Source organism: Polyodon spathula, chromosome 4 (assembly GCF_017654505.1).
Source record: "Polyodon spathula isolate WHYD16114869_AA chromosome 4, ASM1765450v1, whole genome shotgun sequence".
Lineage (NCBI taxonomy): Eukaryota > Metazoa > Chordata > Actinopteri > Acipenseriformes > Polyodontidae > Polyodon > Polyodon spathula.
The window spans coordinates 58765944-58792052 of record NC_054537.1 but is presented as its reverse complement, the minus strand read 5'-3'; the positions used below and the strand labels follow the sequence as shown (position 1 = coordinate 58792052).

The 26109-nt window shown below is 37.9% G+C and overlaps 1 protein-coding gene across 1 annotated transcript in view; it reads right to left on the bottom strand.

Annotated features, from left to right (window-relative positions):
* fam83hb (family with sequence similarity 83 member Hb) overlaps positions 1 to 25885 on the bottom strand; it is a 56634-nt gene extending 30749 nt beyond the window's left edge. The window contains exons 1-2 of the mRNA XM_041248181.1: positions 25605 to 25885; positions 1246 to 1749 (exon numbers count right to left, since the gene is read on the bottom strand). Coding sequence (XP_041104115.1) covers positions 1246 to 1698 — 453 coding nt within the window. The 5' untranslated portion in view covers positions 1699 to 1749; positions 25605 to 25885. The remainder of the gene's footprint in view (positions 1 to 1245; positions 1750 to 25604) is intronic.
* Between the last annotated feature and the right edge of the window lie 224 nt (positions 25886 to 26109).

The window sequence follows — 26109 nt, the reverse complement described above, 5'->3', positions numbered from 1 at the left end:
CCGACCAGGCACGGTCAAATTGACAGATACACATAACAATTAAATATTGCAGTATTATTTGTGTTTCTCAGATCGGGACTTGCAGCCATATTAAAGTTTGATTATATCAGTCTGCATTCCTCAAGTAAGCTGTCTGTTGACATTACTATTGTTTCAATGAGCCCTGCCAGCTCAAGTCGCCAGGCTGTCTGTCTGCACTGGTACTATAAGTTACTCGTTTTTATTACACCAATACACATTGCAAATCGCTGAAGAAGCACGACAGAAAACAGTGTTTGGAATTACTGCAAATTTTAACAAACGAGATTCTGATAAAGCAAAAGACGGACAATGCGGTAAGTGCACTGCATATTTTCAAAAGCAGTATCAGTGTGATTTGTGCAGCACTTAGACTTTGTAAACGATTGTAAATGAAGCCCATTCTGTTCAAATGTTTATTTATTCAGGTCATTTAGATTGCATTATGTCTGTATCAATACATAGCTTGCGTATATACGGGTTGTTATGCAGGAAATATAAACCCATTTAAAAAAAAAATTATACTTATTTACATCCTTTCAGTTGTACAGTTTTGCATGTACATTACATAAATATACACACACACCTGACTGAAGCCCATTCTGTTCAAATGTTTATTTATTCAGATCATTTCGATTACAGTATGTCTGTGTATAAAGGCATAGCTTCACTTGCATATAAGCGCTTTGTTATGTAGGCAATATAAACCCATTCATTTAAAAAAAAAAAAAGATAGTTATTTACATAGTTTCAGTTGTACAGTTTTGTATGTATATGATATACCTGTAAATACACAAATATATTTTCAAATATTTATTTCATTTTTTTTACCGTTTTCTGAGGTTGCGCATTATGTACTATGTCTGTGTATAAACACATTTCTGTTCAAATGTCTGTCTGCTTACAATATTTCGGTTGAGTATGACGTTCCTGAATAAAACTACGACTTATATTCAATCGTTTGTCCTTTCATTATAATATTTGTTGTTTTTAATACGGCCGTCAAATTGACCAGTCAAGTTTGCTCTAGGTAAGCCGAGAAAACACGGTCGTTCTAGTGTTAAAAGTACAAATTCTAAAGCTGAAGTATTTGCTTCATCCAGTATGGTCATGATTGTGGCGATACATGCCCCTGTGCAGTTTGTAAATTATAAATTCAATGCCAGCTGTGCATACTGACAGCCACAGAAGACTGTGCGTCTGTCTGTCTGTGTGTGTGCGCCTCACCTGCTGTGCAGACTTGATGAGCCGGCGCGCCTCCTCCTTGATGCTGGGCATGTTGGGGCTGGAGGGGTTGACCAGGGTGGTGACCTCAGTGGGGCCGATGAAGCTGCAAAAGTTGGGCCAACCCATATCCAGCCCGGGGGCGTCCAGGTCTGAGTGCATGGGCCAGTAGGTTCCCGAGGAGTTGTCCGGGTCCTCGAAGCCTCCCTCCAAGTACAGGCAGTCTGGTTGCACACTCATGCGGGGCACCTGCAGAGTCTGTTGGATGTGTTTGATCTCCGGCTCGGCCAGGAAGTCCGGCACGCCCCGATTCTGCAGGAAGTGGTAGTAGCCCTCCAGGTCGTCCTCTGTCAGCGCATCTATGGCCAGGCGGTACTCCTCGCGATAGTGAGGCTCGAGGTAGTTTGGGTCCAAGGGGTTGTCCCCTTGCGAGGAGCACTGGGAGGGGCGGGCCATGGTGTGAGAGAGAGGAGGAGGAGGGGGGGGAGGGAGGGAGAGGAACAAAACCTGGCCAACAGGAGAGAGAAAGTGGGTTAAAACGGGTTTTTATTCTTTAGGTCAAAGCTATAAGTGAAATGATTCATGGTCTGTTGTGTATTGCAGTTCTGGGACAAGTATGCGGTGGCAAGAACTGGCATGTTCGTAGTCATTCAGGCACAAAGGAAACCAATGCATCAATGAAGTCTGAAAAATACATATTCTCCAGGTTTTTTCTTCTACAGTAATACATGTCATTTGGTTGAATTATACTTGTGTTTTCAAGCTAATTCTACAGAATTCACAATAATATTTGAATATTCATTTAACCCAGCACTATTTTGAGATTGCCTATATTCTGAAGCACAAATCTATCTATCTATCTATCTATCTATCTATCTATCTATCTATCTATCTATCTATATATATATATATATATATATATATATATATATATATATAGTGACAAACAGAAACAATTTCTTGTAGTTCACTGATGGCCATTATTACCAATGTGGGAAGGATTGTGTGTGCTGCAGCAGTTTTGAAATCGATGTAAAATTATCTCGGTAATTATCAAACAAAAAACATACATACATACATATATTAATATAACTTTTTGTCTAGTACATGTCTGTCTTAAAATATTTATGTTTGAGTAATTTTACATTTACAGAACTCTAAAATGACTACATATCGCAAGAGACAATGAAACCGGTCGTATTAATCGTAAAAATTTCTGAAAATATTATATAAAACTCACAAAATACCATTCTTTGGATTGTACAATTCACCTAGATTATATTCGGCACAAAAAAAAAGCGGATTTTTTTGTAGAACAGTTTGTTTTTAAGGCAAGCAGCAATGGCATTTCCAGGCTTAGCCGCGGCGCCATGTCTGTGGTATTAGACTCTGGTTCTGTTTTCAGGTTGCTTATTTTCGAAAAAACTACACCGACTTAATTATATTTAGGACTTCTAGTTTTCAGTTTTTATTTTCCATCTCTCTCACTCCCTTTAAAGATTAATTAACAGTTTAAAAACTAACGCAGTGGAAATAAATAAGCGGAATACGGTGAACGAAATGCAGGTTCAAACAGAATCAGGCGAGATCAATGCACGTCGTTTGTTAACTGAATCAAGACATGAGGGTAAAAAGAAACAACTTCCTTTGGTAATTACTGTTTGATTAAGAAAGTGAATCAGTTCAAAATCTGTTTAAAGGGACATCACGTGATCAAAAATAAAACCTGAAAACCAGAAACCCTAATTATACCACACATACAAATAAACTTAACAGATTTTAATCTTTATGAATCTCAGTTTGTACATTATTCTGACAGTCAGAACACTAAAAAACAAAAAGTTTAAATATTTTGGGCCTGGTACTTTGAAAACGAAACCAAATTCTCTCAAAAACAATGTAATTGGTTAGTGCAATGTGTCCGGAAGATACACCTCTTTGAATTAATACCATATCAAATGTGGTTTTGTAAGATATTTGGGTTGGATTAAGTGACACGCATCAGGTTTTCATCGGCGTCCAGTCGAAGTTCCCTCCGAGAAAATGACAACAACAAGTCCTGCTCCTGTGAGTGTTAGAAGGCGCCAAACAGTGATAAGGAGAAGCAGCATTCCTTTGTGCAAAGTTTGTTATGCATGGGGTAATCCATGAGATCTATACATTTGCCAGTAGTAACGAGACAGAAAGATATGTAACTCTTGCCGTTTATAACACCTTTTTACTGTATTCTTTTTTTTGCTCTTACTTGAATGTGATCTTATCGTACTTTTATAACTGCGATTATCTGTATTGTGATATTCTGTAAGGTGATATTTTATAATGTGATAACTTGTAATGTGATATTTTATAATGCAATACTTTTATGCACATATATAAATAACATGATTAATGTATGTAGAAATTCCATTAAGAATATGTGGGATACATCTAAAAGGCACGTGTCTACATGCAAACAGATGCGTGGTTGACAGCAGTGACGTAGATGGTATGACTGGTCAAACGTCCCAGGGCAGCTCAGATAGTGCAGACACTCACAGGGCTAGTAACACTGATACAATTCACGGTGGATCTGAGTCTGCAAATATGCTAAACCGTTTAAATAGATGGATTTATAAAACAGAAAGTAAGTTAAAACACATGGAAGACATGACTTTGCAATGCACAGATTTAGCTTAAATTAGATTACATTTATACATTTAAAAAAAAAAAAACTACATATTAATTTTGTATATTTACATTACCTGCTTTTCCAGTGGCAAATGCATTAATCCAATGTTGTATAATAACATTCTTTACAAATTACTATGTGTAAAATGTTGCTATTATGACTTTTTGACCCCTAAGAAATACTACTAAAAATACTGCATAATGGGTATAATTATAATTTTCAAACAAATAAATACCCTTTAAAACGTGCTATAACACGTTTCTGTTTATCATAACCAAAACCCATACATTTAAAAATTACGCATACACATTTTTTGCAGTGCAGTGTCTGTCTCCGTGCCACGCCCTCCTTACAGTCTTGGCAGAGTGACAGATGTGTTTTTAGGGGTAGGGTCTAGCACAATAATAAAAAAGATCTTTCCGTTTAAAATCACAATCTAGCTGGGAATTAATTTTTCCTACGAAAAGTTTTAATATTTTAGAGACAAATTATTCTATTTTAATTCTAAAAGCTAGTCAGTGTAGTGCAAAACTTAAATCCAAGACAGGCACTGGATTGGAACTGTAGTTGAATTTGGTGCGTAAAAAAAACATTTTTAAACGTTTTAAAACTTTTTGTATTATTTTAATTTCAGATGTGTTAAGTGAAAACTATTAATAATAACCTATTTGCTGAAATCTAAAAAAAAACATTTGCCCACCCTAGCAGTACTTGCACAACTACAACAGATTCCCCACCTTTCATTACATGTTTTAACACAGTAGAACAACCTTATTGCAGTCTTGACAAGCTGTGCACGCTCAGTATCAAGAGACTCATTTGGACATGGATCATATAAACAGCAGATGAAAATTACATCAAGTCAGTCTAAAGGTTATTGGCTAATGTTAGAGTTGTTTATTCATTCAAAAGATGAGCCTGTAGCATTTCGTCTCATTTCACTCTCTGTATAATGCCCTCACATCATACTGGCACCCAGGAACAGACTTTTGTCTCTCCAGATCTGATAATGAAGAACCTAGCCTTTAAACCAACGCCCAGCTATGTTAAAGTTCTTCAAGAATGTCTGGCACCATCAGTAGAGAAAACCAGACTGTGCTAGTCTCAACAGAGGTTTTGAGAAAGCCTGATCATAATTCTCTAGATACCGTATGTGTAAAAATGTTAGGTCTGACAGACAGATGTCCTCCATCCCATATTCTGATACTGCTATCAATAACCTGAGCTAATGAATGTACTCAACAATTTTCATCCAAATTGGATCAGATATATTCACCCATCTACTAGACAGTCACACACACACACACACATATATATATTCAGGCGGAAAGACAGTCTAATACCCCAGGTTATGATACACTCAAATTTGTCACAATTGGACAAACAGTTATCTTGATATATGCTGAAGTGTAACATGCTGTAGGTACACAAGGACTTCCGTCTGCCTACTCCCAACAGGGATATGCATAGCCAGCAGGGAATAACAAGACCTGTAGCAGGACTGCTAGGAGAGTTTACTGGACCAATAGCTACAGGAATATATTACCCACTAAAACAACTTTCACATTTCAGGGAAGTCTTCATTTGTATGTGGAGGCAACTCTCAAATAAAGTAAAAAAGGTAGATCAGTCTCAAAGTACATGCAGCGCTGTATAAAATGGGCTGGCACCCAGGATATCCCAGTCACAACCAGCTGAACTGAGAAAGCACTTGGTCAACATTCGTTAGCAGGCCTGGACCAAACAAAACTGCACACGCGGATGATAATCAAATGACCACACTCTCATTGAACTTGCAGGAATATTTCCCTATAGAAAGAAGAATAGACAGAGCTTGCAATTCAGTGTCAAGCTTTAAATAAAGGAGGTCACAGTATGCAAGAATGAGGCAGATTTTTTTTGTATTAATCATACACCAAGTCTAGCATATTTCTGTTAATGGTTAAATGCAATAAACCAAGGCTTGCCTCTTTACTGACATAAGCTACATTATCAGAAGCACCACACAGAAAAGAATGTTGTAACACAGCCTCAAACGTACAGAAAACCACAGGGCATTCTTCTAGTGAAACTCCCTTAAAAGCTATGAACACAGGGTTTGCATGTTTGGATATAGGCTCATAATTTAAATATTCTTTTGTTTTCAAAAAGTACTAAAAGCCATAACATTGCTCAGAATGCAGGCAGAGACAGCACAGCAGCAGGGGAGCGGCCCCTGTGTGAGTGCCTTTATTTTACGCTAAAGTAAAAAAATATCCCAGGAGTAAAGAATAAGCTGTGAAGGACTTAAATTTACCCCAGTGAATTAACTACAAAACAAATAGCAGTTCAAGTTAAACGTTGTTTTGTTTATTCCCGAAATAAACAGTAGCCTACATAAAGTTGTCACCACATTTAATTTTATTTATTTAACTTTTTTTTCATTCCTTGCCATTGCTGTTTCTTCACAGTAAACAGTGACCATAGACATGTTTTCATAAAGTAATAACATGAGGTTTACTTGTGCCTTTTTGTAGCTGAACAAGCAAAAGAAAACTGAAATTTAACTTTAAACACTTCAAATAAAACAAAGGTGAAAATGACGTTGTAAAATGAAGGGGGGGAAAAACTCATCATTTTGGTTCTCGTTTATTACATTCCACATAACACGCAGTATATATATATATATATATATATATATATATATATATATATATATATATACACACACACACACATACATATACAGACACACACACACAATCTATATCACTATATGTGTAATCTGGTTTGTTTACTTTTTGCTGCCTAAAACTTTTAAATAAAGGCTTCAGTTCCTGTGTTGATCCTGTGTTTTTTTTTTTTAAGATGCACTAATCTCACATATCACATGGAGCTGTTTTTCATTTGCCAACTGTCGCTAACTTCTGGTGAGGTGGCAAATAAGCGCAGGGTATTTGTCATTTCTAGCGAATATTAACATCTAATTTTTGTATCCGAATACATGTGTGACGAAGTGCCCTCCCCTGTGTGTATTTTCTGTTATATGTTGCGTGTGGTGTGTTAAATGCTGGTGTATAGTCATTGGTACACAGGATATAAAAGGGCCTGTATAACACAAGTGTTTAAAATGTATATTTGTATTAGGCATGAGGATTGCACAGCACTTCATGTGCAAGTAAAATTTAATGTGAGCACGGGGAATTGCACTTCATCAATTCTCGTGCAGTTGTACCGTGACTCCAACTGAATGATTGATTAGCAATCGAGTCTCGGTACAGCTGCATAAAAGCAGCATGTTTTCACATACTCGGGGTTGTGTGTTCGGTGAGTGGAGAATGGGATAGGAGACGGAGGTAATAGTGAATAACTAAGAATAATAGTTAAAATATCTGCTCACCTGGTTTTGTGTAGTGTTAGTCTGTTTTTGTTTGTCTATTTATTTGGCGAATGTGCCGTGTCCTGTTTCTGTTTGTTATAACCGTTTATTTTCTGTTCTGTTTATTTATTAAATGCTGAACAAAAGCATTCGCTCAGCTCCACCAAACTCCACCTCTCTTGTTTGATTTCCTGGCTCTGGTCTGACGCCACCCACTCCGGCCGTCTTTGTGACAACATGTCAAAAAATATCTGGATATTTGTCCAAGCAATACTTTATACACAAATGATAGTATTTCCTAAGATTATACAATAGAGAAAAAATATATATATTTTTGGTGCAAAAAAACAAACAATTTGAGCCACCGAATGTACTTTGAGAGGGAGAAAGGTTTTTTTTTTTCAGGTCTGACTACTATTTTCCAAACTAACCCATATTCATTACTTTTTTGTCACATACATATTTATCCTCCAGTTTGGAAGAAACTATTACCTGTTTTTAAATTCTAGCATAATGTAAATTTTAGTCGATATGATTATCAGGTTTATAATCATTCTGAGTGAGATTTTTGCTCTAATATTTTTGCTCTAATATTTTTGCTCTAATATAAAGTAATCTGACTCTGGGTTTCCCAATCCTGGTCCTGGGGCTCCACTGTGTCTTCTGGTTTTCATTCAAACGGAGTTCTTAATTTACCATTAAATGAACTATTCACTAGCTTAGTTATACCTTTTTAACTGTTTTCAGCTTTTAAACAGTTGGAGATTTCAAGTTAACCACACAATTAAAAAGGTCTAATTAAGCACATTTTTAGTTCAATTAAGGGTTTATTAAGTAATGAATAACTCAATTGGAATGAAAACCAGAAGAGTGGGTCCCCAGGACCAGGACTGGGAAACCCTGACATGGCTGTCATCTTGTTTTCAGGTCTGTGTCGTTTAGATTTTTTCTTGTGAACCTGCATCATTGTAGCCAGTTAGAGTGAGTAATGGAGAAAAGCAATATAAATCCTAATATGATCTTTAAAGAGGACAAAGTCCAAATCCTGAGGAAAGGCAGCACCCCAGACCTGGATCACTAGCGAACAGTCTTGTTTTCAATAACAGTCAATTAAATATTTGTGTCTCAGCTTCCAACAGGGGCAAAGTAACAGCTAGTTCACTGGCAGTGGAATCTTCAAAAAGGGACATATCAAATTGTTGTTGGCTTACTCTTTCAGCTATTTTAAAAGTATTTTGCAGACTCCGGTTTTTAAAACAATTTTGCCACTTATTTTACTTCTCCTGTTCAAATAATGCATTGGCTTAATTCCTTAAATTTAATTCAATTTATTGCTCATCTATTGATACAGCTTTTTATAATATGTAATACAATTGCAAAATGATCTAGGCTTGGACACTGCTGCTTTCAACAGCATGTTACACAACCAGGCCCAAGTGCATTAATGATCAGGCTAGATATTTATAGACAGCCTTGAGTCAGTGTGTGAGAAACGCTCAAGGAATTAAGATCTTCCTGTTAGAAAAAGAAAAGACATGCATCTTAATGTGCATTGATTCACCCGGTGAACAACACACCTATCAAACGAATGCTATGCATTTCTATGATATCTGCCTTGATTAATTCTGCGTGACAAATCAAATGCAGTGTTTCAGATAAACATTCAAATGTGATAGACAGTGAGCTTCAGTCCAAATGTAATACCATTACCAGGGTTCTCTCCAGGCCTTTTCAGGCGGACGGGCTGCCCGGCGAAGTGGCTGTCGCTGCCCGGCTGAAAAAACCCTATCCGCTGGTCTTGCAGGTGCTACTGTGCCTTTAACAAAAAGGATTCATTGCGCTTCTAGCAGACTAGATCACTTGCACGTTGCTGGGTAAACAATAATAAATAAAAAATCTTGGAACCACATGACAGCTGTGTTACACCATGACACAACACTGACCCAATCAGAGATTGATGGACCGGGTTTTCTGGGCTAAAACATTAGACTGCTAAAAAAATAACATATTATTTTCAAAGCAAAAACAGTGACAATAAATGCAGGGTTTTCAAAAAAAGCAGTTGATCGGCACAGTCCACCACCTAATACTATATTTGCGCCAGCTACTTTATGAAAAATATTAAGATTTTCGGGTATTATCATTCAGTCCATTTTTTTGTCATATGATTGTACTGCAAGGTGATACAGTACATAACTATATATATGCGCCACAAAAAACTCTTAAAAATAAAAGTATTCCTTTTGTTGTGATATCGTAAAAATATGTACACGGGTACTTTTGTGAGATATTGGGGGTTCATGTATAGAGCGGCTGTACACCTTTAAGAAGAAAGGTGTGATGGGACATCAGTGGAACACTTGTCAGCTGATATACTATTACAAATTATAGGTGTGAGTACTGTTGTGTTAAAAAAAAAATGGTTAAAATTAACAGTTGCATTCAAAAAATTTTGGAACAGCGAAAAACAAAAAAAAGAAATGCATTAACAAATGAAAAGGCTTTAAAAAAAAAAACTCCAGTAAACCTACATTATCTTTCCCCCCAGTCAAATCATAGAGTGCCTAAATAAGCACGGTAATTTACCATAATTATTATTTTTTTTTTTAAATATGTAACAACGAAAGACAACACATTATTCTGATTCTTTGTCGTATTACTTAAGGTAAGGCAAGTTTCCCAAGGAAAAGACCAAGATAAAAAGGTTTGTGTTATACTGTAAATACTACTATATATAGCTGCATTGCAAAGTGTAGTAAACCTCTGTCAGGTCAGAAAGAGCATCAAATTATTCTGAATATAACTTAAGAGTGAAAAGTAGACACTACACTCACCAAGTGTAATGACTACTTTTCAAAAGAGCACAAAGGGTCAGATTCTCAAAGCCATTTACTCCCAGATAGTAAAAAGACACAATAAAGTTACCAACCAAAAACTAAACTAAGACATTTAATTGAGGGGCTTGTGATATGTCTAAAATTGCTTTATTAATTTTAGAAATGCAAATAGTATGTTTTTTATTTCTGACAAATTGTGCCAAAGACAATTTTGGAGTAAACAGCTTTGAGAATCTGTCTTGATGCTTTAGGAAGAGTTTTACAATATTGATTTTGTTTTTTCCCCACAAAATGCAGGTCAAGCTACCTTCAGAATCAAATAACCTCTCCAACAGGGTTCAATTTCATTAGTCTCGTTATGGCAGGCTGGCGAGTGGATAGAGGCCCAGAGACAGTCTGTAGTTCAAAAAAATAACTATTTTATTATAAATAAACACAAAAATGAAAGGGCACAAGGGCCAAAATAAAGGGATTTAAAGACAAATAAAGCAAGACAAAAAAGCAAAAATAACAATTTCCAGGCTGGGCAATGCCTTCATTGGATTCAAACTTTCAAATATACAAACAAAGCACCAACCTACTTCCTCAGCTCCCTCTCTTTAAATGAGAAGCAGAGGCCTCCTTTTATGTCAGGTGGCTGGGCGCTGATTGATTGTTAATTAAACTAATCATCTAATCAACCCCAGCCACCTGAACACAATGAACCCAGGCAGGTAGGGGAATTTAATCCCATCCCTGCCAATTTCTAAAGGGCAGAGCTGTGCTCTGCCACACTCGTACATTTGCAACAAAAGCTTGCACTGCTTGGACTGATCTGTGCTTACTACTGGTATTATATTTAATATTTAAACCATATTACACCAAGGTGCCACATAGTATAGAGTATATAACTGGTATGTACATATGTGACAAAAATACAGTGAGTTCTGGTTGTAAATCTCCCTCTTGACCTGTGAAGGTGCTAAATAGTGAAAGGAGAAGTCTCTGGAGGGGCTGGCCTGACAGTTCGTTTCCGAGGTTGGGAAGTCGGTCAGCCTGGAAGGAAGTGAGACTGTTGCAGGAACGTATTGATCTGGCAGGTAAACGAGGTGTAGCATAAAAGGGGCTACAGAAACACTAATCTTTTCCTTCGATTGGTTTTGGGTAAATATTCATGAGTGTTTTTGTTTGTTTGTCCGTGTTTGTTTAGTAACTGTCTGTGTTTTCTGATTATAGCACTAGACAGTGTAAGGTACCAGGGAGAGGGTTAAAATCCTTCCCTACTAAAAACCTTGTGAGAATGCACATTTGGGTGTTATGGGGTTTAATTGTGTAATTGTTTTAATGATTTAGTTAATCCTCTGCACCTGGTCGTAATTATAAATTAGAGGCAGGTGCAGGGTTTTGAGAGGCAGCCAGACTGATCGGGGCTGCTGAGTGAAGAGCCCGACTGCGTGTGTGTCCAGTCGTATTGAAGAGAGTGTTGAGAGAAGCCCGTTTGTGTTTTGGTGTTTGTCAGGTAAACGGCTTAGCCATCCTGTGTGTGAGTCAGGGATCGGCTGGTGTATAGTGAGAGCTCCAAAACGGAGTTAGGTGTTTATTTCTGTTTTGTTTTATGTTTATTAAAAGTGCGCGTCAGCGCTAAAGCAATTCCTTTTCTGTGTCCTGGGTCTATTTTAAAGGGGCAACGAACTCTGTGAGTGCGAGGATCGTTTACAACAGCTAAACACAAATCCGGAGCTGTCGCCAAGGGTCAGCACAAACCGGATCAACACTGCACTTCAGTCATGGTTAACATGGTTATCACTGTCGTTCACAAATAAAGCACGTATTATAAGACATGGAACTCCAGGTTTATGTCTGCAGCTGGAGCAAGGTGACAACGGTCAGGGGTTTCAAGATTCATCAAGTGAGAATGAAATGTTTGAGGGAGAAGGGACAAGAGCCTTGCATTGATCAGTACTTCTTACGAAGTCAGTTAGAATGAAATCCACCAACAGGAAGCAAACCACAGTTCGCAGGATATCAGCACCCCTGTCATAGATGTGAGGAGGAATTGCATGGATACAACAAGTGATGAACCTAATGATCATTGCGAACCCGGTCAGACAGAAAGTGAGTTAAATGGCCAAGAGCTTGTGAGAAAACTGCATGGGACACAGTAAACACGGATATCTGTTTTACTTTGGAAAGGTTAAGTGGAACAGTTGAAAAGAAGCTGGATAAATTTGGGGACATCATTTACGCATATGGAAGCGAGAGGTTTGGAGTTAAAAAAAAGGAAGGAAAAAGTACAAACTATTCCTGGAAAGTCTAGATGGTAGCAGGAGATTGTACGCTTAGTTAGAGAAAGGAGGCAGCTGATGAAGCAATGCAGAAGGGCAGAACAAAGTCAGAAGGAGGGACTCAAAAGATAAGCTTGCAACATTGCGCAGAGCTGAGCGCCTACGGAAACGCTGCAAAAAGAAGGAGCGTGCGAGAACTAACTTTTATAAAGATCCATTCAAATTTGTAAAGAAGATATTCACCAGTGAGAAAAATAGCACACTCAAAATCATCTGTTTTAGCTGCAGAGATATTTGGAGGAAACACATACAGATTCAAAAAGGAAGGAGCCTATGTCAGTTCCTTCAGACATCCCACCTATCAATCCACCAAAATACCAAATTGAGGACAGTGCACCTAAGTGGAAAGAAGTAGAGCAAGCTGTGAAAAAAGCAAGGGCATCATCATCTCCAGGGCCTAATGGAGTTCCGTACAGAGTGTACAAGAGTGCTTCAGGAGTTCTACGAATCCTGTGGAAATTGATGAAAGTGGCATGGGAAAAACAGGTTGTACCAAGAGCATGGCGCTGAGCAGGTGGAGTCTTTATACCAAAATAAAAATATTCTACAAGCATCAGTCAGTTTCTTCCTACTTCCCTATTAAACGTAAAGGCAAGATTTTCTTCAGCATTATTGCTCAGAGATTGTTAATCTACCTATTAAAAGAACTGCTTCATTGACACTTCAGTACAAAAAGCAGGTATTCCAGGTTTCCCAGGATGCTTAGAACACATCAGTGTAATCTGGCAACAAATTCAATTAGCTAACAAGGAGAAGAAGGAGCTTCATGTGACATTCCTGGATTTGGCTAATGCACATGGTTCAGTGCCACATGAACTTCTTCTGGCAGCATATGATTTTTTCAGCGTACCGATGACAATAACAAATTTAGTGAAAGACTACTTTGGAGATTTGCAATTTAGTTTTTCAACTTCAGAATTCAACACTACATGGCAATGCCTAGAAGTTGGAATAATGGCAGGATGCACCATTTTTCCACTGGCTTTTACCATGGCAATGGAAGTAATTATTAGGGCATCTAAATGGGTAGTGGGAGGAGAGCGCTTAGCTTCTGGAATGCGACTACCACCAATTTGAGCATACATGGATGACATGACAACAATGACTACAATAGTAGCCTACACTAATCGGTTATTGGGCAAATTAACCAATAACACTGAATGGGCACGAATGCAATTCAAGCCCACTAAATCAAGGAGCATCTCTATAATTAAAGGTAAAGTAGTAGATAAAAGGTCCTACATTAATGGTGAGGCAATACCAACAGTGTCTGAGATGCCAGTGAAAAGTCTAGGGAGATGTTACAATGGGGATCTAAAGGACAAACTTTGTGTGGGAGAAATTAGACAAGCAGTGGAAGGATTGAAGATCATAGACAGCAGCGCTTTACCGGGCAAACAAACTCTAATGCTTTCAGTTTGGTCTATTGCCATGACTGCTGTGGCCATTGACTGTGTACGAGGTTTCCTTGACAACAGTTGACAAGCTGGAAGCTTTAATCAGTTCATACGTCAGGAAATGATATGGAGTTCCATGCTGTCTCAGCAGAGTGGGACTTTATGGTAAAGGAATACTGCAGCTACCAGTCTTTGCTCTAACCGAGGAGTTTAAGTGCGCCAAAGTCCGACTGGAAATTACATTAGTAGATTCATGCGACAAATGCGTAAGGGAGGCAGCACCTGTGTTGAAACCTGGAAGAAAATGGGTGGCAAAGAAAGCTGTGAAGATGCTAAGGCTGCCCTTCAACTCAGTGATATTACGGGGCAAGTTCAGCATGGAAAAGGGGCTCTTGTCTCAGTTCAGCTCCACCTACATGGCACAAGGCAACCCCAGCTCAACAGAGGAAGCTGGCAGTCAATGAGGAACAAAAGCAGGAGGAGAGGATCAGGTGTGTAAAGGCCAAGCAGGGAGAATGGATGAGATGGGAGAGTGCGGAACAACGCAAGATCGGCTGGCAAGACCTATAGACAACGGAACAGAGCAGTATCAGTTTCCTCATCAGATCAACATATGATGTTCTCCCATCACCACAGAACCTAAACCTTTGGGTGGATCCCTCATGTCTTTTCTGTTTATCACCTACAACATTAAAGCACACTTTGACAGGATGTAAACTGGGTCTTAGCCAAAGACGGTTTACTTGGCGCCATGACCAGGTGCTGCGATATTTGGCCGTAGCATTGGAAGACAGTGTAACCTGACCAATAAGTTGCCACCAGCTCCATCAAGCATTACACACAAAAAGACTATATTCCTCCGTCCATTAGAGCAAATATCAAGAAAAGGTGTTAAAACCAAGCCTCGCCCAGGACAACTGGAAGCTGCTAACCTTCGACCAGACATTGTCTTGTAGTCTGGATCAGCACACCTTGTTCATCTGGTAGAGTTAACAGTGCCGTGGGAGGATGCTGTTCACAAGGCGTGCGAGAGGAAGAAACTTTGGTATACTCAACTAGCTGCTGAAGCAGAACAGAGAGGATGGAGAGTCCGAGTTTACCCAGTGGAGGTGGGTTGTTGAGGATTTGTGGCACACTCTACAACCCGGTTTCTCAGAAATGTGTCGGGTTCAGTGGCCAAGAGTTGTGTCGCTCAGTGAAGATCTGAAGCAGCAGAAAGGCGCAGCAACTGGCTGTGGTTGAGACGGAAAGATTCTGGATGGGGATCTCAAGCAAAATAGAAAGAAAGCAACACTGATGTACGGGTAAGTAAGCTGGGTTGAGTTGAGTGAGGGACAGAGTGGGGTGATGCTGCGACACCAAAGTCACTGTTGCGTCCACTTGAGGTGTCGTGGGCTAGTGCACCCTACTTAGCTCAATCCAGATGGTTGTCATGCTGATGCACTGGGGTGACTGCACTGTGGTCGATCCCTGGAGCCAATATCATAGCCGTTGTGTGTGCTGATGCGCTGGGGAGGCAAAATAAGCTGATCCCTGGAGCCAGCATTACACTTCAGCCATCAACACATGGCAGAAGGATATCTACATCATCAGATGCAAAGAAACACAAATGGATGGAGATGCAGATGGATCACATTGGTTTATTGTAAAGCTACATCTTAGCCGGTTGCTTATCTTGGCGAGAACTGAGTTCAAATCAGCATGAAGTTGTTAACGCCATTGCTCATGTAATGGAAGTCATTACTGCACCACAAGCACTGAGAGCACTCACTTTGGACTGGTGATCGTGTGCGTGTCTAATTGTGTGTGTTTAACTACTGTGCGTATTATTTACAGGACTGCAACCCTTTTCCAGTACTGTTCAGTACACATGGTGGTGTGTTGCAAGCTCATTATTATTTACTGTCTGGTCATCAGACCCTTGGATTATAAACAAATAATAAACAAACCATTTCAACCGTACTTTGTTGTCTGTTGGTTTCTTTGGATTATTGCACCAGCACCATTACCTTACCTTACCTTACCAACACCTTAATGCGGGCGGCTTTTTTTTTTTTTATTATTGTGTTTTGCTGTGTCTGGTCTGTCATGTTGTACATCTCTTGGGGGTTTACAGTTCTGTATAAAACCACTTGAACTGCGTTATCCCGTGTTATAGCATTAATGCAGCCGTTTCAGAATGCCCTTGCTGTTTAAACGCCTAACTGAATTAATTCCTATCCTTTTTTTGATCCCAGCTATGTCCAAACACAACACATGTTTGCCCTCCACATTAATAAATATAGATGGTTAACTGGATGTCAGGAGACAGCTCGATCGCCCAAAACAGTGCAACATCCAACAAGTTGTTGATGCTCTCTCTGGAGTGACCAAATAATTTGCCCAAGTGTGGTGTTGAATGCTTCCTCAGCAACTATCAGCCATCTGGACAGGTAGGGTTTCTAAGCCAGGGTAGTATACGCAGCATCACCTGATTCCCCTATATGCTGCATTGCCTGAATGAAAGGGAGAGAGATAGAGTGTGTGTGTGTGTGTGTGTGTATATATATATATATATATATATATATATATATATATATATATATATATATATACTCGGAGCTGCACTCACTCAGGTTCATTTTCCCCTTTAAGAATGTAGACCCAGACACAAGAATTGCAGATTTAACACACTTTTAATAATACAAAATAAACAAAAACAAACACCTAACTCCCCCAGAGCATGAACTAAACAGTCAGGATCACCCTAACTAACACACCAGACAGCTAAGCTGTTTACCAGTAAACAAACACAGTTTAACATACCTTACTCACAGTTGTGACTCCTCAAAAACAGGACACACGGACACAGACACACACACAATAATTCCCAGGTGCGGGTGATAATTAAACAATAAATGAAATTTAACAAAACTTCCATACGCACATGTTTATAGGCAGGGAGGTTAGTCATGTCTGTCATGTGTGTTAGTCAGGGACCTGCATATGTTTAGTGCGCCGAGAAGGGCTAGGGGGTTTGTTTGTTTTGTGTTTATTTTTGATTGTTTATAAAAGTGTGCATAAGCGCTGAAAAGTTTTTTTGAGTCACATTTTTAAAGGGGCACGAACCCAAACTACGGCCAAGCCTGTTCACACTATGTATGTATGTATATAAAAAAGTGTGTGTCACCGCTGGTTTTCAGCCATGGTGATCTGCAATAGCTGTTGATCAGTTGCATCTTACACCACCGAATTTATTAATTAATGAGTTGTAAGATACATTTGTTGAAACAGTATTCACTACCAATGACATCTGAAAAACAATTTGGGCAAGAGTAGTAAAACACTTTTTCTTAACCAGCTTTATTATGCGTAGAGAACTGTACCAGTTCTCTACGCATGGAAACAACATTTTCACAAAAGTTCACTAGTAATCTATAAAAACAGCATGACTACTTTATACCTAGCTAATTTACATATCAACCCCAACCTTTTCCATTCATTTGCATGACTTTGGGTGAAAAGCCCGGTTTACTCAAGTAAAATAAGTTGAGCGAACGGAAGCCCAAAAAAATTTTAGGAGAAATTTTTCTTGTGTCAACGTTTCAAGTTTAAAAAAAAAAAAAAGCTTGCATGGAAACCCCATGATTGTGGTCCCTCAAGAAATGTCAACTTGGTCATGCAAAAACACACAAATTTTTTTTAAAAATTACTAAATATTATTCAAACCAATTTTATAGTGATTGTGAAGACTTCACCATCTGATCTTGTTAATGATGCAAAACATTCTAATGTCTTTTCTATTTTCTGCCTAAAAATGTACACAATTTATATTGAGATGAGTACAAGTATTGTGCTACTCATGATATTTAGTATAGTGGATAAACATAACAAAGAGCAGTTTTAATTTTATTTTGCAATTTAATCTTATGACAATACCGTGCAACCCAGTCCCCAAAAGCGAAAGCTAACTGTGTACTACTGGAAGAAATCACTCCTGCTGCTGCACCATTTTCTTGCTTTTTTTTTCTTTTCTTCTGTCTTCTCTTGCTTCAACCACCTGAACTCTTTTGTGTAGATTTCATGGACTTCCCTTGAACTGTGAGCCTTCAATTCTGATCTTTGTGACACAACACACCTGGGGACTGAAACACTTGCACTGTGTTCCCTGGCAAAAGACAAGATTTAGTGTGTTATGTTAGGCCCAAAGGACTGTCTGCAATATTTTAACAATTCCACCTGTGCCATCTGGGACTCCTTTCCCATGCCCTGAATAAAAAGTTCCACGACACTTCAGTAAGTCCAAGTTCAAATGCCAGTTTTGAAAGAAGGTGAATGTTGGTTTTGTTTTTCTATTGCCTGCTTGCGCCATCAGACCAAAAATGAATCTTCTTCTCAGGATATTCATCACTGATGTTTGAGTATAGGTAGCATGTATACCCATACTGCTGCAGCATATAGACGCAGTGACTCTCTTACTGTGCAAAACGTGCTGGTGTTATTCCATAAGATAATGCACACCTGTGTGCAAGTTCATGTCTGGTCAATTTTGTCCAAAGCTGTCGTACTTCATTGTTTGTACTTCGTTGTGGCACTTGCAGTTCCAACTTTCTGAAAAGTCAGTGTGCATTAGTACTTGATCATCAGATTGTGAACTCTCTTCAACACGATTATAGCCATCTTTTTAAATTCCTTACTTAAACTGGTGAAAATCACAAACCGTGACCCAGCTGACAATTTTGCGTGACATGATATTTTCAAAATTCAAATACATGTATTTCTAATTTAAATTTGTAATGTTTTGATTACTTGTTATGTGAAAATATATCTATAGAGACACACAAATGTTTATTATCAGGGAGGCTGAATTGCCTAAGAACTTGCAGAAATACATTTTTATGAGATTTAGAAATTTTGGAACTTTAGCTTGGGGCATTCTTGTTACCGATTTCAATGCAAATTTCCATAAGTTTCTATTTTATTTTTTTTTTCAAAATAATATTGATAATTTGTAGTAAATTTCATCCTACTTTAAAATCTAAACATTTTATTAAATGTCAATTTTAAGATGTAATTGAAAAAATATTAACTAATGCTGAGGACAGCAAAAGTCCAGATTTTCTGAAATCTATGAGCAATGTCTGGGCCATTCCATAAACTAACATCTGTTATACTGCATTATATCTATCCACTAACAGGTCTGAGTAGGGGTGTTCCATTCCGTTTCATTGCCTAAAAGTTTAATACTCGTAACAAGAAAAGCTCTAATATAGTTTAAAAATAAATGACTGCAATATTAAATGTGCAAAAGAAATGCTGAATAATAAGTGCATATTCTGGCACTGTATAAATAAACGCTAAGTTCAACGTATAAATTTCACGCCAGATAGAATTATAAAAAACAAGCAAATAACAAAAAGATCTTCAAATACAAGCAAAGAGGGTACCTTAAACCAGTGGTTCTCAACTTACTGGTGGCCGCACTACTAATTTATTCTAAAAATACTACATACATCATATGAAAAATCAAGAAAATGTAGGCATATGGACTTCTAATTTGTTTCAGTTATGTCTATAATAAAGCCAAAATGCTTCTCATTTTAAAAAATACAACAACCGTTCTCAATTCCCATATTTTCTTATTTTTTTTTTTTTTAAACTAATTATTGCTCTGACAACAGGTCAAACTTAATAGACTAATCAGTCATATAAATGGATCCTAATCTAAAGTACATTACTAACATATTGAAGTTGAATACATACAGAAAAACAGCTTTCCTATTCCAATCGCATGCTGCACAACTCCCAGCTAAATCTAACAAATGTATAACAATGAGGTTTTTTTTTCTTGTAATCCCTGTCATTGTACTTTCTTCACCATGAACAAAGTGTATTATGACAAATTACAAAAAGTAATAGCATTACAGAGGTTTACTTATGCTTTTTTTTTGTTGTTGCTGTACATGCAAGTGAAAACTGTCAGATTTCACTTAATAAAATTCAAAGAAAGGAATGTGGAAAGGGGGAGTGTACAAAGAAAAAAAAATCAGTTTTGATTTTCATATTACTCTCCTCATAACAGAAAAGTGTTTGGAAAGCGTGAAGCATTTAAGTGACGTACCTGCATCTCTATCCCGATTCTGACCCGCTTGCCAAATCTGAAGCTGAACATTGATGATCCTGTCTTTTTATGTTAAATCCACACATAACTGGCCATCTTTGAAACTGTCGCCCAAATTGTGGCAAGGTGGCAAATAGGTGCAAAACACATTGTGATACGTATTGCTAATATCTATTAACTATGTAATTTATGGCGGAGACACAGACGTTGACTTTTTTGCCTTCATGTGCAGCAATGTTAGTTTGAATATTCAAATAGTTTCCATGCACTAAAGAAAATAATATTAATCCATACCGCTGTTTTCATATAATACTTTTATTGATCAACCAAACAGAAATAAACAGAATTCATACTTCACTCAAGACCATGAACAAACATCATACCGTATACTGTTTAAATCCATTTTTCAATAACAAAGGATTTATTATTGGTACACATTCTGTGCTCTCCCCTGTTTCAAAGCTAACTATCCTGTGCCAGCAGAGTCTAAATAGTTATTTGCAATTCAGTAACAAATCCAATATGATTTTATGCAGCTACAAATAGCATGCTTTTGGTTTTGTAAATACACATTCAAGAAACCTGCAAAATGTACTCCTATACAACCAGAGGCTGGATACAGTACTTTGAACATCAATCTATATTATTGGCCAGATTTAGAATCCTTTAAATATGCTTTCTCAATACAGGCAGTGGTTAACTTGGCACACTCAAGTGAGAAGTAGCATGAGGGCGTGCTTTACATAAAATCAAACATTAAAATCATAAACAAATGTCTTTCAGTCTCTGAATTCATTGCTGGTCCTTCAAACATTATCAGCAGAAAATTACAAACAAGAATGGAAAGTTACAGCTAGTGAATTGTGGGGAATATAAATAAAAAATGTGAAAATGAAACTGCTGTAGTGTCAGAAGGGGGGTTATCATATCATTCTGTGCATGAAAATTACAGAATTGGAATATACAGGGGGGAGTCTTAAACCATTCTCTGTGTCTTCTTGGTTTCTGGTCTTCAACTCCCCCACTGATGAAGAATGTTTTTAGAAAGAGTCTAACTGCTGGACAAGAGTTTTATCTCTACCTATCACTGAATGAGTCATTTCGGCGCCAGTAGTATTTTGCTGAGGGCAACTTCCAGACAATTCTGAGTGCCTTGACACTAAGACGAGAAACAGTCCTTGTCGTAAATCCAGCCGACAGGGGGCAAAATAGCGGACCAATGGAGAACAAGGCCACGTCGGTACAAGAACAACCAATGAGACACTTCACGTGGACTCAGGCACTGCCCAAAACAACCAAACTAGCCAATCACGGTGTTGAAGAGAGAATCGCAAAACCCGCTGACTTTCGAAGTGGAGCGAGCTTCTACTGCGTGCTGCTGCTTCCAGTCGAGCTGCTGCGCCCAGACCTGTGTGCTGACCGCAAAGGCAGTGTGCACAAGTAGTGTCCTCCTGCTAGAGCTGTCTTGAAGTTCGGAGGGACAAAATGGATGCTACACTGCTCTGAACAAAGTTGCATACATGCTCGAATTCAGAGAAGGCAAGGAAGAACCAATGTTCTGAATAATGGCTAGAATCATCTTCTGAGGAAGGGCCCTGCCGTCTGTCCTACAAGAGACTGGATCAGTGACGGGATACTGCATTAATCGGAAAGCTGGTCTTTGTTTCCACGTATCTGCATGAAACGAACTGAAGCAATGCCATAAGAAGAATTGCCACAAGAACAATTTTACAAACTACAGAACTTTTCAATTGCAATGCATTAACTGAACTGAGTTACGTCTGATCAACGGAACTATTCCCAGTGGGAAAACTGCCAACAACAAAGATAATGTTGCAAGTTTTGGAGATCAACAAGCTGATGTTCATTTGAAAAGGAACTATTTGTTATTGTGAGCCTATGCAATATAATGCGTACAGCAAAATACAGTCTACATTTGAACTGCGGATCTGGAAAGCTGCAGTATTCATCGACACAGATTGACGTCTGTATATGGAAATCGATAAGTATTCAACATGTCTAATATTAAATACTTTATGACTTGAAAGATACTGAAGCAAATGCTACCAAGTTAAGCGGAAACTCTTCTAGAAACAGAATATAACTTCCTGTTTTAGAGTGTGTAAGAAGTGTATTATGTTTGTTTGAAATGTGCAACTCAAAAGGAGTTGCCTCGTAAATGCAGAGAATTACATCATTGCCCCATTTGAGTTAATTTGAATATATAATCAACTGAGGTTGATAACATATTATTAGTTTAGTACATCACGGCTAAACTAAATTAACACGGTAAAACTAATTTGCTAAATTAGGTACTGGAATGTTGGATTCTGTTTTGAATGGGAAGTTGAATTAACTCTTGTGCATATTGACATGATCGATTACAACGAGAAACGGGTATTGAAAATACTAACGCAAAGTAGACACTTTGCGTGATGAGACATATTCAGTATTAGTATATTAACCATGTATGCTAATGATGTTATGGTTGTTGTAATTGTTTGACTATGGAATCAATGAACTGCATATTACTATTCACGAATATCTCTAACCAATAGCCTTTCCCATCTGTAATATTAGATTAGTTGTGCACCCCTTTTTCCCTTAAATAAACGATTGTTTTATATTTCTGACACGTTGTGTGGATGTCAATTGTTGTCAAGGGAATCAGAGTTCTACATGATATCACCGAACTATTATGGTATGCATCAGTTATCAACATTTGGACGTTCTTAAACAATGCGCCTAGAGAAAAATTTATATATAAATAAATTGTATACCAAAGTCACTACATTGCATATGTGTTTGTCATGCACTTCTTTTCACTGGGTAGGTCTCGTGTAGTTTTGAAAGACATACATATTATAGAAAGTTGTGTTTTTTTTTTTTAAAAGATTACCAAGTACCAGACTAGGCTAAAAGAAAGTCCTCTGCATGCATACATTCTTTTGTAAGGTTTTTTGCTCTTGTACTTCCAAGATCATTGCACCTTAGCAGTGTCATGTCAGTGTCACAGAGGTGAAGTGGCTCACTGGTTAATGACAGGAAAGGCGGCCCTGAAGGGATGGGGACAATGACAACTAGGAAGTGCGAAAAGAAATGTGAGCAGACATTTCTAATATATAATATGGTACCACATACTGTTTGTATAATGAAGATACGTTTGCAAAACGGGTTTCTTTCAAAACTGCATGCATGTATGTACAGTATTGCCACTTGTGCTCGGTTTTCAAAATTCTAATTATTAGTGTTGGCATATTTTGTATATTTCAAACATATTCTACCATAGCACTTCTCGTACACTGTCTTGTACACTAGATATTCAGTACATATTTTACTGAAGCAATACAACCACAAAAGGTATGAGCCCACTGCTTTGGATACTATACCCTGCTCCATACACGGCAGCTGCAGCATATAGAGTTGCTCCGTATAATGATTTGTAGTGGACTTTTGTTTACGGAATATGCATTATACAAATCCAAAGATGCAATTTTTGCATGTGACTGACATGTGTGATTTATAGCATTCACACCTTGTCAAACGAGGAAGAAAAAAGAATGTGAATGAACCGGACAAACCTTCAAACACAGCCCTAGAAAATCAGCTGTCATGAAACTGCAAGCATCCAATGGTTCTTCAAACCGATATAAAAAGGACTGATATAGATGGTATTACTGACTTCTTCTAAAACTCTTCTAAAGTTACCACCCTCTGTTTTCCCAGTTTGAACCTTAAGGTTGATAAACGGTCTGTGTTGTCATTTCCCATAAATAGAAGTCTGACAGTCTTGTATCTTTCTCCTATAATGCTCCAGAACTGTCAGTAGACATATTCAAAACCTACTACACATGAAGTGAGATGTGACAGAGATATATAATATATAAAAATATATTAGTATTTTAATCATACAGTTAAAACTATACAAAACTAACAAAATATCTTTACACTCAGAATGTCCATGACAACATGTTTAAACCACAACAGGTTCTACATAAACCGATTAAATACGCTGACATTAGCTTTTCGTCTGTTTTATATTTAGATTTAATGACTTAAGTTTTTAAGCTTTCAGTGGCTACCTCTAATCAAGGTAAGAGTGTATTCTGTTGCAGTCTTTGTATGAGAGACCCGCCTGACACCTGGTGTGTTTTTTTTTTTTTTTCTAATTTAGTACCATAGTTGTAGTTCTACCTCCAAATACTTAGGATGTTCCAAATGGTGGTGTGTGAATAGTTATATACCAAAACAAATTACTCCAAATGTTAAATGAATACATAAATAAAGCAAATTATTTATCATTGTGGCATCCTCTAAATGTGGACTATAATACTTGGCCTTCTACAAAGGCTTTCTGGAGTTTAATCACAGCCATTTTTATTACATCATATTTGCTTACGCATTGTCATGTTAACTACATTTTAATGTGCATAAGAGTGAAAATCCCCTTTCACACTTAACTATGTATTACACTAGCACAGTCTGGTCTTTTACACTTAGAATGATACGTATCTTACCAGTCTTTCAGGGTCAAGTTTTCATGAAGATAGCGAACCTTAGTTCCTGCAGGCAGGGACATCACACCGGGTGAGATAATCCACCCACAGGTGGCGTATTGTGTGGATATATATATATATATATATATATATATATATATATATATATATATATATATATATATATATATAATCACATGTATGGACAGTAGCAGGCATAAGTATTGACATCCTGTACATTAAGCAAGGTTATTCACTAATTTAAGTGTACTGTAAAATATTTGTTGTTAAATATCTCGTGGTGGCTGGTGTGGTTGAGGCTGACAGCAGTTAAGGGTATTTTCAAATACTCAGCAGCCAGTTTGTTGTATATGAAACACTAGGTGATTAATCTCCATTATTATGTAATGCAGTATGTATGCAGAAATAAGCAATAGTGTAAAAAAAAAAAAATCACATTTCGTTGTTACTATTACAACTACTGCCTTGTTTCTAATCAAGTTAAAAAAAAAGAACAAATCCTAGCAGATTCACATTGCTAGTTATAAGTACAGTGCACACTGCAAGGTCCAAATTCCTGGCAGGCCGCGCACGTCCCGCTGTGAGATATAGGAAACTGGTACGGCACAGAAGTTCAATTACAGACTAGGACAACAGTGCAGGTGAGGCGGTAGACGTCTGACTCATACAAACATAACCTGTCCAATTTAAATTAAAGCAAATATAATGTTCGTAAAATACCAGAATAAAATGAATCTATAAAAGACTGATATAAATTTACTTCCCGTGACACAAGCAGTCGACAGAACCGCTTCTGGTACAGAATAAATTAAACATACTGCGGGTCCAGCTCAGCTTTAGCCCACTGACAAACTACAGTTGGTAAGTGCAGAACATTTTAAATGTTCAGTTGTGGAATTTCCAATTTTAGGAAGGAAAAATTGCGTTTTCAGCCGGCCAGCCAGTATGCATTCCATTTTGCAGACGCACTGTGAAACTTCAAACTAAGCTCCGTCCTCCCAAAGCTAGGTTCTGTCAGTTTGACTTTTATCCCAAAAACAAGGTTAGACTCGAATCAGCCCTTGCGCACTCGGTAATTCAGCGTTGTTAAAACAACAATTCAAACTTGTACTAAAACTGTATATGCAATTAAAGAATGTAACGAATAAGCATGTGTCTTACCTTTTGGGAATGTGAGCGTACCTGGTCTCTCTTATATCATTTATAAGTAGTTTTTCCGCCGCCTTTCTTTCTTTCTTTCTATCTATCTATCTATCTATCTCCGGTGTCAAGTTGGAGTTGCATTCCTGATTGAGACTCGCAGAGGAGACTCCACCCAGGGTTTGGGCTGTGGTTGGAAATAAACTCCGGAGAAACCTGTTTGTTTGTGTGTGTGTGTCTCTGCCCGCCCCGAGCGGTGATAATGAAAGAAACGCACCGAAAACGAACGAGCCTACTCGCCTCACAATTTTATTCTCTCAGCTTCCTGAACTGACAGTCTAAGTACTGACCTCCAGTGCTGCCAGATTGTTTTTGCAAAGCCCACACACATTTTGGAAGTAACCAGCCAAAATGTGTTTTTAAACCAGAAAAAAAAAACTGTACTTAAATGCATATAGGAATGCGGTATTTAAAATAAAAAATAGCATACGCAAGGCTGTAAGAGAACCGCGGGAAGTGAACTTTT